This window comes from Coturnix japonica, chromosome 6 (assembly GCF_054131305.1).
Source record: "Coturnix japonica strain WE chromosome 6, WE-NBRP24, whole genome shotgun sequence".
Classification (NCBI taxonomy): domain Eukaryota; kingdom Metazoa; phylum Chordata; class Aves; order Galliformes; family Phasianidae; genus Coturnix; species Coturnix japonica.
The window spans coordinates 1429881-1443613 of record NC_140668.1 but is presented as its reverse complement, the minus strand read 5'-3'; the positions used below and the strand labels follow the sequence as shown (position 1 = coordinate 1443613).

The 13733-nt window shown below is 39.6% G+C and overlaps 1 protein-coding gene across 2 annotated transcripts in view; it reads right to left on the bottom strand.

Annotated features, from left to right (window-relative positions):
- The window catches only part of LOC107306749 (uncharacterized), a 64200-nt gene that overhangs the window by 19652 nt on the left and 30815 nt on the right, over positions 1-13733 (bottom strand). The window contains exons 20-29 of one of the 2 annotated variants that reach the window (XM_085550699.1): positions 12986-13088; positions 11243-11304; positions 10122-10224; positions 8379-8440; positions 7258-7360; positions 5670-5698; positions 5505-5568; positions 5380-5415; positions 2478-2563; positions 102-1016 (exon numbers count right to left, since the gene is read on the bottom strand). In XM_085550699.1, the coding sequence (XP_085406825.1) occupies positions 102-1016; positions 2478-2563; positions 5380-5415; positions 5505-5568; positions 5670-5698; positions 7258-7360; positions 8379-8440; positions 10122-10224; positions 11243-11304; positions 12986-13088 (1563 nt within the window). The remainder of the gene's footprint in view (positions 1-101; positions 1017-2477; positions 2564-5379; positions 5416-5504; positions 5569-5669; positions 5699-7257; positions 7361-8378; positions 8441-10121; positions 10225-11242; positions 11305-12985; positions 13089-13733) is intronic. The other variant, XM_085550700.1, reaches the window with a different exon arrangement.

Here is a 13733-nt window from a genome sequence, read left to right as displayed (position 1 = left end):
AAAGACTAAAGAATAAGGAAAAGCAGGTGAACCTCTACCTCTTTTTGTAGCTCTACCTTCTCTTTTTCCAAAGCCAGGAATACCATTTGCAGCATTCCTACCTTACTCTTAAATCTTTCCACATCTTGTTTTAGTTCTTCATCCAGATTCCTTTTCAGCATGCCACAAGGTTGCTGAGCATGCGGGAAAAGATTTTCGATTTCTGTTTCTCCTATTTCCTTGTTTTTGATTAGGCAGTCTCTGGGAACACTGTCACTAAGACAGATGTCCTTGCCAATTTTCTTCTCGCTTATAAAGCCAAGTGTACTTTCACCATTTGTGGAAACAGGTCTTATATTAGGAAGATTATTAGAAATGTCATCCCAAATATTTGTTTTTAAACAATGTCTCAGGGAATACTCAGGACTTCCCTCTACATCTCTACTAATCCCATTCTCATTTTCTTCCATTTCCTCTGCTTTTGATAGATGTACTTTTGTATTATCTGTGTAATTAGTGCAGCCTTCTTCATCTGGTATTCTCCAGGTATTTTCCATGCTCGCATTTAATTTACTGTGATCAGGAAGGACACAGAGACTCGGAATAACTATTTCAGGTTTGGGTTCTTTTAGGTCTACGTTAAGTTTCACATCTCCAAATTCACCTTTACTTTCTAACATATTACTTGATTCTGTCACACAAGATGAAACACAAAGACTCTTCCATTCTTCAATGAGGTCATCTTCTGACACTTCTGCCACAAGGGATGGAGCTTTCTCAGATTCATTAATTTCACCAAACAGCTGCTTCAGTTCTGCTGTAATGTTTTTAAAATTTGCTTTCAACTCCCTTTTCTCTTTTTCAATCCACATCCTTTCGTATCTTTCTTCCCACGACTTTAGACTTAACTGCTTGTCAGCACTGTGGGATTCCTCATTTTCTGCTAGGGCTTCCTGATGAGAAATTTCTGCTTTGTCAGTCTGCTTTTCATGTGCTGTATTTTCTATCAAGTTGGTAGTTTCTAAAACATATTTATCCTTAAGTAAGCAGGTAAAGACAGAAAAATTACCAAGAAAAATGAAATTACCGTTAAGCCATATAATTTACATTGCAAACTCATCCCATCATACAACAACAACAAAACAAAGATACCTTATTTATTTTTTCCTCAAAACAGAAGGATCTAGTTTAGAAACATAAACCAATCAAACAGATCAAAACCAATCAGTAACAACAGAAAACACAACTGCCCAAATTTTCCCATACTCCATTACTTTCTACTGACTGTCCCTTTAAACCCCCTGCTGGTGAGCGTTCATAACAAGCGTGAGTGATCATAACAAGCTTTTTTACTAACCACCACAAGGGACTGGCTACATTACAATCACTTATGCTCCTCAGAGTCAGAATTATTAAATTCTATTCCAAGCTCCCAAGACAAATATTTAAAAGGAATACCTGTTCATTCCTGCCCTCAGCCCAAAATCAAGAACTGAGACATCTATCCAAACGGTACCATGCCTCAAGCTCACTGACCAGCTCCTCTCTCCAGCCTTCTCACTATCTCTGACTTCACAGTCCCTGCAAAGTTGCCCTTGGTTTGTGTTCCCTTCTGAACAAGGTCTGCAGCCTTGGCATCCCAAGGAACCACAACTATTGTCCTTCTTACTCTGGTTATAGAGGCCCTTTTCTCCTTCCACATTGTAACTCCACAAAAATCTTTCACAATGGAGAGCATCTCAGTCACCACCTGTCTCAGCCACTTCATTTCCAAGCTCCATTCACTTTGCACATCCGCTACCACCTTCCAATACTTAAGTTCTGCTCTCTACCTGCTGAAATGAATCACATCCCTCTTCCACAGTGCCTATGTATGATGATATTACTTCCTCCACTTCCCTTGAGGTATTACAGAAGACTCCAGACACTCAATGAAGATCCCTACCCAGTCCTGTATGCTCAATACAAACAGGACGCCTAGCCTATATTCCTCCATAATGACCTTCAAAAAATATTTTCGAACACTTACTAACTTGATCAGACAAGGAGATATTTTGCAGAGGCAGAGAAAGCACTGACAGATCATATTTCAGGTTTTTACTTAATCTTTCTAATACACAGAGGAAAATCTGGCGTGTTTTGTCAAAGAAATAATCACATGATATAAAATTTTGCTCCCAAATGAGTATGTATTTTGCATAGGAAAAAACAAAAAACCCACCACATGACTGCACTGTTTCTCAGAATTGCACGCAAGGAAAAACAGTGGTCAGTGTTTAAGCAAACCAGCTGGAAACATACCAGGACAATGGTATGTATTCATCACAACAGCAAGCATTTTATACAGCCATGAGAAGACAATATCTAACTTCAGATGATACAAACTTCATGTGCAAGATGCTTTTTTCAGAACCACTTACTGACTGGTAAGCTTTCTTTTAACTTACAATAGAGTTTATCAATTCAGATTATAATTCACAATATTTGGTTTCACATACCTGCCTCCCAAAGTTTTCAGTGGCATCCTTGACCATCTCTTTTTTAGCTGATGACGACACATGAACGGTAGATTCTGAGCGCTCACCTACAGTGAAAAAATTACATCTTTATAACGAACATGACTTATTACAAATTAATTATACCTAGAGTACATCCTGAATCATTGCATTTGTGAGAAAATAGCACAAACTAACACAGCCTCTCAAGCGTATGATTTACGATTTGAACATAATATTATAATACAGTTTGAAGATGCCTCTGTGTGAACTAATCCCTCTCAGGGCATTTTCCCTTTCATTCCTAAGGGAAATTTGATGAAAATCAGTCAGAAATACACGTTTAAGAATCTCAAATGGTTTACATGTAGAACTATATTTATACATACATGACACACTGTATGCTATACAGCAATCGGCTAGATTCCTCTAGCTACTTTCATTTCTCCTTGTTTTGTGCCACAAAGGGTCTTGTTTAACCCTTTTAGAGTTAGAAATACTTGTACCATAGGAATTATAACACTCTGCAGAAGAAATACAGCTTGCTGAAACCCAAACATAGGAGTTTGAGACAAACTTTCACATATATTTCTTAATACCTGATCTTTGAGCAAATACATGGATTATAGAAAAAAACCAGACACGAGGAAGGATGAACAGAAAATACATGAAATGATGACATAAAATGAGCTATGAAAAGACTGTTTTTCCTATCTAACTTTGCCACGTCCCACACCATCACTGGACTACATTTCACATGACTACATAAAACAGACAAAACAAGAACTCACAGAATCACAGAAACACAAAGGATGGAAAAGACCTCCAAGATCATGGGTAAATTAGGTTGTTAAGTCACTATCCACCATATTTAAAGAGTTGTGGTAGTCAGGTAAAACCCTTAGTGACAGGAGAAAGGGAAACATCACACTTGTTTTTAAAGAGTTTAAGAAAGGAGGTACTTTCCATGGCCCAGACAACCTTCTATTATGGAGTGACTAGAGTGGAGGATAAAGAAATAGCAACTGATGTTAGCTACCTAGAGAGCTCATCTCTCTAAATTGGAGAAATATCATGGATGGATTCTTTGGTAGACAGAGAAGTGCTGCCAAGTGGTGTATCTGATATGTTAGTGAAAAGAGATCGCATTCAGACGGATACTGACAGCCTACAGAAGCAGATCTTATGATGTTCAGCAAGGCCAAGCGCAAGATCCTGCACCTGGGCTGGGAAGTCATCAGCTTCAGCACAGGCTGGACAATGAACAGACTGAGAGCAGTCCTGTGGAAAAGTACTTGGGGATAATGCTGGATGAAGAATTACATATAAGCTGAGAATGCATGCTTGCAGTCCAAAAAGCCAATTGCACCCTGGGCCACAAAAAAAGAAGCACTGCATGGCCAGCAGGCCAAGAGAGGTGGTGTCCCCTTCTACTCCACTCTTTCAAAACCCTACCAGGAGCACCAAGTTCATCTCTGGGGCCCCCAGCACAAAAAATCTCTGGCTAGAGCAGGTCCAGGGAAGGGTCTCAAAAAACAATTTGAGGACTGGAACACTTTTCCTATGAGGAAAGCTGACAGAGTTGGGGAATAGAAGAGTTTGCAGAGACCATATGATGGCCTTTCAATAATTACTGGGGGCTTACACGAAAGACTTTTAACTATGGCCTGTAGTGACAGAGCAAAGGGTAACAGTTTTAAACTAAAAGATCGTTCAGATTAGATATAAGGAATAAATTCTTGATGAGGGTGATGAGGCACTGCAACAGGTTACCCACAGCTGGGAAGTTTCAATTAGGTGATTTTTAAAGGTCCTTTCCAGCCCAATTCTATAATTCAATGATTCTAACCACCTTTTGTGCATCTTACAGAAACAATAGCACTGCAGTAGAGAATCTCCTTTTCTTTATGCAAACACACGTACATTTTTTTTCTAGAAAGAAGTTTAACCTCTATTGTCATCAAAAGAAACAGTACCTTTTTTCCCAAGACATGGATGTCAAACAGCTTGGAGCAATTTCCATTCCATACTTAGAAGTTGCAATAGTTTTCTGAACTCTTATCTAATCATCTACTTCATATGCTTGCTTATATAGGTTTTCACCTGATTTGTAATTTTCAGGGCTCGTTGTAGAAATTCTAAGACCTTAATAGGGAACTGTTTTGTATCTTGCTAACAAATACTTAAATTCACATATATCAGAATTAAGAAATTAAGAACCCATTGAGGTTAGATATACTCTCTCCCATGTATAATAAATGATCTAGCTGCTTCACTTTTATTTATCTTTCCCAACCAAAAGGAATACCTGCCAACATACTTCCACTCACTGCCTCCCACCTACACTCTCTTTCCCATGTCCTTCCACTAGCTCTAAACTCAGTGCCCAGTTTAAACAAAACATGAGAGGATGGCTTTGGAAGAGCATACGTAATACATGTTTTCATACAACTGCCAGAGAGGCAAAGAAAAAGCCAGGTAAATAATCAATCATGCTAATGAAGCATAAGCCTGTGAACCACCCATTCTGTCCCACCTGCAGCTCCTGGACAGCTCCATCTGCAGACCCTAGACAGGAATCAGACACAGGACATGACCCCTGTTGCTCCTCTGCAGATCGGTATATTTGGCAATGAGAAGGAAATGAGTAAATGTGGACTGCCTGACAAGGGGTGATGATAGCAGGTATGCTGGAGGAACCTTACACTGTAGAAGGATGTTTACAAATGTTGAATGGAGCTCTAGTGGAGAAAACACCCAAAGATAGAGCCATATTTCATTAAATCTGCTGCTGAAATAACATCTTGCTAGCAAAACATTAATTTAATATGAAGAATTTACAACTACAATGTATCTGCCCACAAAGGGACATGACAAAAAAAAAACAACAACTATTTATAAATACCTTCAATATCATCTACACTCAATTTCTCCTGTGGATCTGCAAAACAAATGAATCAAATGCTTAATTAAATATGCTTATCAGAAAGATTTTTGAAGCTAAAATCAGAATATAAAAGACATCATTACCTGATTTTTGCTTTTCTGTTTTTGAAGATGTTTCATTCATCTCTAAAACTGCAGAAACCTTTAACTATGAAAGACAAACCAATGAAAAATAAACACCCATACATTCAAAATAACTACATATTCATTAATGAGCAGGACAAGTAGATTTCAATGAAAAGCATTTACCTGCAAATTACTGGGTTTCTCTGAAAGGCCTGGAGGTGAAAAATGAAAGCGTTATTTTATTTAATTGAAGATATCTTTTATTCTTTACAACATTAGTAGGCTCTGTAATTGTTTCTTGCACAAATTACTTCATTGAGAGTGAAATAGCTAATATCCAATTATCTTATCACACAGAACTTGTAGTAGTATATAAGAAATAGAGTAATTCCCATCATCCACCTTTTATTAAAAAAAAAAAAAAAGAATCAAATCACAGAATGACAACAATTCATGTGAAGCATTAAGTTATGTCTATTAAGAGAACAAGATTAAAATATTTTGTTCCTTTTGGAAGCTGAATTCTGCTTTCTGGAAAAATTAATTAGAGCAGATAGCTCTGGCTTCTTAATGACCAATCAAGAAAGAACCCAGCAGAACTATGACTACTTCTATTCTAGCAGTGCATAATGTTGAGGCTACTTTCTCATTAACAGCTTATGGAAAGCAAGGGTAGAGACACAGCAACCTCATACAAACATCATTCAATGAGGTAAAAACAATCTGGTTCTCAACTGACCTCTCTGGATCAGTTTGCAAGGAAATAAATGATACAAACATTGCTTGGTTGTAATGCACAACATGTGCATTATTCCAAACCTTTTTCAAGTTTAGTGTCAAATCTTATTTCCTAACTCTCACAACCTACTGCCCTGTGCTGCAGTCATCTTATACTTTACGACTCCATTCATGAAACAAGCATACAAAATGCTTCTACGAATTGTTCCACAAAAGAATTTTTACATTTAAATAAATACTAAAAACAAATCATCAAGACTTGATTTTCGAACACTAGGTGGTCAAGTAACATGGAAATACATTAGAAAGATTACCACAGTCACCTCTTCCCCCCTCCCACACTGATTTCAAGCTTAGCAGAATCATAAGAAGCAGACATTAAAGATAATTGGTAAGTTGATTTATGGATTCCAGAAGCTTGCTAATATTTGGTGTCTACTTACAAAAATAAAATTGGACTTGCCTTTTAGGCTATGTCATTGAATCCATATTATAAGCCATATTGCCAAAGCACTCGCAAAGAGATAAAAGCTTATTTCCAATACCAAAAAGACAATCAGGATGGTCATAAAGCAACTGCCAAGAGCTGCAGGTGGAAACCCGCATCAACATAACAACAATTTGCCCACATATTTTAGTTCATAAAGAAAAACAGGAAACTAAAAACAAATAAACAAACAAAAAGATTAACCAAATGATATTTTTCTTCTGCTGATTATCCAGAAATATCCAAATCCTCAGACAGATAAATCTTAAACCAGATACCAATCTCACCACTTTAAGCAACAACTTAAAGCAAAGAAAATAAACAAACACCCAAAAAAATACATGTCCAAAAAAAACATAATGAACGCAAGAACGTCCTGGACTAATCCAACAGGCCAGCAAGTGCAGTGTTCACTGCTGTTAATTAACAGCCAAGCACTTCATTGCTACAGCACATATTCACTGAACAACAGGACTAACAAGGAAAGCAAAAGAAAAATTTCACTTGTCTATAAACACAGACAAATCCAATCTATGAGATATTTACCCTTGTTGTGCTCCCCTGAAACACTCTGCAAGCGTACTCCATGTTCAACTGCAGGTGGGAGAAACACAGGAGGAGATGCTTTCCTCGGACCTTCAGAACACGGCTGTACAATACAGTACATACGCGTAAGAATTTGTACAAAACAATTTTTTTAAAATAAAATCTAACAAAGGTTTTTGCATTTTAAATAAAAGGGCAAAAAATCCTCACAATTCATCTAAACTATTCCATAATGTTGATTAAGGCTGGCAAATCACAGAGCCACACAAGAAATTAACACAGGAAATCAAGATGTCGATTGTGAACAAGAAGCTGCAGCTCTGTGTTGATTGAACATTTGCATCAAATTTGCGCCTGGCATTCAAATATGAGCCTACATTGCTGGGGCACATGTCCCACAATGTTGAGTGAGTGCATCACTATGTTGCAAAAGCAAGATTTGATTTGCTTAAAGGCCAAAAAGGCAAAGCTGATAGCGATTAAAGCTATCTAGAAAGTCTTGTATTTTTAAGAAAGGAGTGGGGAATTAGTTTTTTTCCCAACAACAAAGGCTAGAGGGGAAGTAGCTACAGACCCTGCTCACTCTCATCTTGAGAATTATCAGACAGAAAGGATAAGCACAGCCAGCACACTTGGTGTCTGCTGAACATGATTTTCAAAATCGGATTAAGTCTATCTAGAGAAGACAGAGGTTCTATACAGGAAAATCTAAATGTCTGGGTTGCTCAATGTATTGGCATCCATTAAACTCTGACTGGATCAGCAGAATAGATCTGAATAGTAGGGGGAAAAAAAATCCTCACAAAAATATGCCTGAGAAGTTCATAAGTTTAAAAGCAGCAATAAACTGCTGTATTAAAACTGTGCTAGAAAATCAACTCCAAAGCCTGCAGCCAGGAGGCCAACGTAAGTAGTTTGACATAACATTGTCCCAGTACTATCTCAACAGAGAACCTACGCTACAGGTATTTCAATGACCCTCAGATACAGGACATCGAGCAGCAGCAACATGGGGTAAATAAGCCTCACCAGGGGCAGAGCTCAACTCAAAGGCAAGCTCTCACGTAGTTCTCATCTGGCTCTCCCACAGACCGGGGAGATGCACATATCACAGAAAGTACCTCAGAATCCCAGGGAGAATCAGACTCTTCCTTTTTCTCTGCTCCTACTGCTGGCAGAGCACCTACAAAAAAATGGACAAAGAGAGACACTGAGAATTTACTGCACTCCACTTTTATACCCCATCAGTCAAACAAAGGATCTGAAAGATGAGTAACAGTACTACAGCAAAGGACAAACCAAGAAATGAGTTACACTCAACGGTAGCTTTACACCCAGTCACATCACAGTATTCTGTTTTCTCCTCTTCATTTCTTTTCCAGCAAAAGATGCATAAGAATCATGGCTGACATGACAATGTCCCTCGTGTTGGGACAACGTTAAGGAAGAAACTCCAGCACGCTTCAGACTCAGCATATGGACACCCTGAGTCATCTTCCCTCTTGCCTACACCTCCATCATCTGGCACTTACTATCACATTCCACTCTACAGGACACACCACAAAAGCACGATACAAAACAACCTCACACTAAGAGGAAGCTGCCAACACACACGGCTCCTTGCTTAGTGCTATCAAGGGATATCTCACCTGACCATGATTCATAATCCTGCAACTTCTGACCAGGTACATACACAAGGACTGACATTTAGGAATGAAACAGAAGCTCACAGCTCCAATACAGTCCAGAACACTGCAAGCATTTTAAATCTTATCACTTCAAAGTCTAGTATCTTCTGACCACCAAACTCCCATCTAGAGCAGACCACAGTCAGTTCTCTCTTCTAAGCTACTCCATTATGTAAAACAAACTCAGGATTGACTCACACAGAAACGCAAGGAAAATTTACAGGAATGAGCCAGACAGGAGCAATGGCGTCCGCTCTGGAAAACCGTAACTGCTGATTCCAGCCTGAGCGCTGACTATTCATGCTTTTCCAAAATAAACTCTTTGCACCTAAAATGCACTAAGAGAAAAGTGAATGCACCGTGAGTGCTGCTTCCACACCTTCTGAGCAGCAACTGACCAATAGCTACACGAGCTCTGAAAACATCTACAGCAACAAGATATCCTCTGGAGACGGACATACTATCTTCTGCTCTGAGACCCTGGGGTGAGTACCTAAGCACCCACCTCTCTCTGAGGTCATGCTCTCAAGCATACAAACGAGTAGCGCAGGAGAGATCTCCTACATTTTACAACTGAACAAGGTGAGGCACTGGAAGAGTCTTCTCTGACTTTGAATCAGGTCAGCTCTTGGCTGAAGCCCTGAAAAACCACAGCTTTTCAATCTGATAGTACCCATTAGAAAGGGAATCAATAGTGTCACACACAAGACACACTAGACTACCTACTTGTTTTGTGCAGATCAAGGAGAACACAGCAACAAAATTAATAAAGAAACTTGCATCAGACATAATCATTAGGAACCCAGCACCACCATTTGTGACCTTTAGGAAAGAACGAAAAGCAACAAAAGCTGCAGACCTTCTCCACCACAGCAGGCTAGGGTTCACAGCTAAATCTTAAGCCAGATACCACTCCCACCACTTTAAGCAACCACTTAAAGCAAAGAAAAACACCCGAACAAATACATATCCAAAAAGTATACAGAATGAACGCAAGAACCTCCTGGACTAATCAAGCAGGCCAGCAAGTGCAGTGTTCACTGCTGTTAATTAACAACAGCCAAGCACTTCATTGCTACAGCACATATTCACTGAACAACAGGACTAACAAGGAAAGCAAAAGAAAAATTTCACTTGTCTATAAACACAGACAAATCCAATCTATGAGATATTTACCCTTGTTGTGCTCCCCTGAAACACTCTGCAAGCGTACTCCATGTTCAACTGCAGGTGGGAGAAACACAGGAGGAGATGCTTTCCTCGGACCTTCAGAACACGGCTGTACAATACAGTACATACGCGTAAGAATTTGTACAAAACAATTTTTTTAAAATAAAATCTAACAAAGGTTTTTGCATTTTAAATAAAAGGGCAAAAAATCCTCACAATTCATCTAAACTATTCCATAATGTTGACTAAGGCTGGCAAATCAGAGAGGCACACAAGAAATTAACACAGGAAATCAAGATGTCGATTGTGAACAAGAAGCTGCAGCTCTGTGTTGATTGAACATTTGCATCAAATTTGCGCCTGGCATTCAAATATGAGCCTACATTGCTGGGGCACATGTCCCACAGTGTTGAGTGAGTGCATCACTATGTTGCAAAAGCAAGATTTGATTTGCTTAAAGGCCAAAAAGGCAAAGCTGATAGCGATTAAAGCTATCTAGAAAGTCTTGTATTTTTAAGAAAGGAGTGGGGAATTAGTTTTTTTCCCAACAACAAAGGCTAGAGGGGAAGTAGCTACAGACCCTGCTCACTCTCATCTTGAGAATTATCAGACAGAAAGGATAAGCACAGCCAGCACACTTGGTGTCTGCTGAACATGATTTTCAAAATCGGATTAAGTCTATCTAGAGAAGACAGAGGTTCTATACAGAAAAATCTAAATGTCTGGGTTGCTCAATGTATTGGCATCCATTAAACTCTGACTGGATCAGCAGAATAGATCTGAATAGTAGGGGGAAAAAAAATCCTCACAAAAATATGCCTGAGAAGTTCATAAGTTTAAAAGCAGCAATAAACTGCTGTATTAAAACTGTGCTAGAAAATCAACTCCAAAGCCTGCAGCCAGGAGGCCAACGTAAGTAGTTTGACATAACATTGTCCCAGTACTATCTCAACAGAGAACCTACGCTACAGGTATTTCAATGACCCTCAGATACAGGACATCGAGCAGCAGCAACATGGGGTAAATAAGCCTCACCAGGGGCAGAGCTCAACTCAAAGGCAAGCTCTCACGTAGTTCTCATCTGGCTCTCCCACAGACCGGGGAGATGCACATATCACAGAAAGTACCTCAGAATCCCAGGGAGAATCAGACTCTTCCTTTTTCTCTGCTCCTACTGCTGGCAGAGCACCTACAAAAAAATGGACAAAGAGAGACACTGAGAATTTACTGCACTCCACTTTTATACCCCATCAGTCAAACAAAGGATCTGAAAGATGAGTAACAGTACTACAGCAAAGGACAAACCAAGAAATGAGTTACACTCAACGGTAGCTTTACACCCAGTCACATCACAGTATTCTGTTTTCTCCTCTTCATTTCTTTTCCAGCAAAAGATGCATAAGAATCATGGCTGACATGACAATGTCCCTCGTGTTGGGACAACGTTAAGGAAGAAACTCCAGCACGCTTCAGACTCAGCATATGGACACCCTGAGTCATCTTCCCTCTTGCCTACACCTCCATCATCTGGCACTTACTATCACATTCCACTCTACAGGACACACCACAAAAGCACGATACAAAACAACCTCACACTAAGAGGAAGCTGCCAACACACACGGCTCCTTGCTTAGTGCTATCAAGGGATATCTCACCTGACCATGATTCATAATCCTGCAACTTCTGACCAGGTACATACACAAGGACTGACATTTAGGAATGAAACAGAAGCTCACAGCTCCAATACAGTCCAGAACACTGCAAGCATTTTAAATCTTATCACTTCAAAGTCTAGTATCTTCTGACCACCAAACTCCCATCTAGAGCAGACCACAGTCAGTTCTCTCTTCTAAGCTACTCCATTATGTAAAACAAACTCAGGATTGACTCACACAGAAACGCAAGGAAAATTTACAGGAATGAGCCAGACAGGAGCAATGGCGTCCGCTCTGGAAAACCGTAACTGCTGATTCCAGCCTGAGCGCTGACTATTCATGCTTTTCCAAAATAAACTCTTTGCACCTAAAATGCACTAAGAGAAAAGTGAATGCACCGTGAGTGCTGCTTCCACACCTTCTGAGCAGCAACTGACCAATAGCTACACGAGCTCTGAAAACATCTACAGCAACAAGATATCCTCTGGAGACGGACATACTATCTTCTGCTCTGAGACCCTGGGGTGAGTACCTAAGCACCCACCTCTCTCTGAGGTCATGCTCTCAAGCATACAAACGAGTAGCGCAGGAGAGATCTCCTACATTTTACAACTGAACAAGGTGAGGCACTGGAAGAGTCTTCTCTGACTTTGAATCAGGTCAGCTCTTGGCTGAAGCCCTGAAAAACCACAGCTTTTCAATCTGATAGTACCCATTAGAAAGGGAATCAATAGTGTCACACACAAGACACACTAGACTACCTACTTGTTTTGTGCAGATCAAGGAGAACACAGCAACAAAATTAATAAAGAAACTTGCATCAGACATAATCATTAGGAACCCAGCACCACCATTTGTGACCTTTAGGAAAGAACGAAAAGCAACAAAAGCTGCAGACCTTCTCCACCACAGCAGGCTAGGGTTCACAGCTAAATCTTAAGCCAGATACCACTCCCACCACTTTAAGCAACCACTTAAAGCAAAGAAAAACACCCGAACAAATACATATCCAAAAAGTATACAGAATGAACGCAAGAACCTCCTGGACTAATCAAGCAGGCCAGCAAGTGCAGTGTTCACTGCTGTTAATTAACAACAGCCAAGCACTTCATTGCTACAGCACATATTCACTGAACAACAGGACTAACAAGGAAAGCAAAAGAAAAATTTCACTTGTCTATAAACACAGACAAATCCAATCTATGAGATATTTACCCTTGTTGTGCTCCCCTGAAACACTCTGCAAGCGTACTCCATGTTCAACTGCAGGTGGGAGAAACACAGGAGGAGATGCTTTCCTCGGACCTTCAGAACACGGCTGTACAATACAGTACATACGCGTAAGAATTTGTACAAAACAATTTTTTTAAAATAAAATCTAACAAAGGTTTTTGCATTTTAAATAAAAGGGCAAAAAATCCTCACAATTCATCTAAACTATTCCATAATGTTGACTAAGGCTGGCAAATCAGAGAGGCACACAAGAAATTAACACAGGAAATCAAGATGTCGATTGTGAACAAGAAGCTGCAGCTCTGTGTTGATTGAACATTTGCATCAAATTTGCGCCTGGCATTCAAATATGAGCCTACATTGCTGGGGCACATGTCCCACAGTGTTGAGTGAGTGCATCACTATGTTGCAAAAGCAAGATTTGATTTGCTTAAAGGCCAAAAAGGCAAAGCTGATAGCGATTAAAGCTATCTAGAAAGTCTTGTATTTTTAAGAAAGGAGTGGGGAATTAGTTTTTTTCCCAACAACAAAGGCTAGAGGGGAAGTAGCTACAGACCCTGCTCACTCTCATCTTGAGAATTATCAGACAGAAAGGATAAGCACAGCCAGCACACTTGGTGTCTGCTGAACATGATTTTCAAAATCGGATTAAGTCTATCTAGAGAAGACAGAGGTTCTATACAGGAAAATCTAAATGTCTGGGTTGCTCAATGTATTGGCATCCATTAAA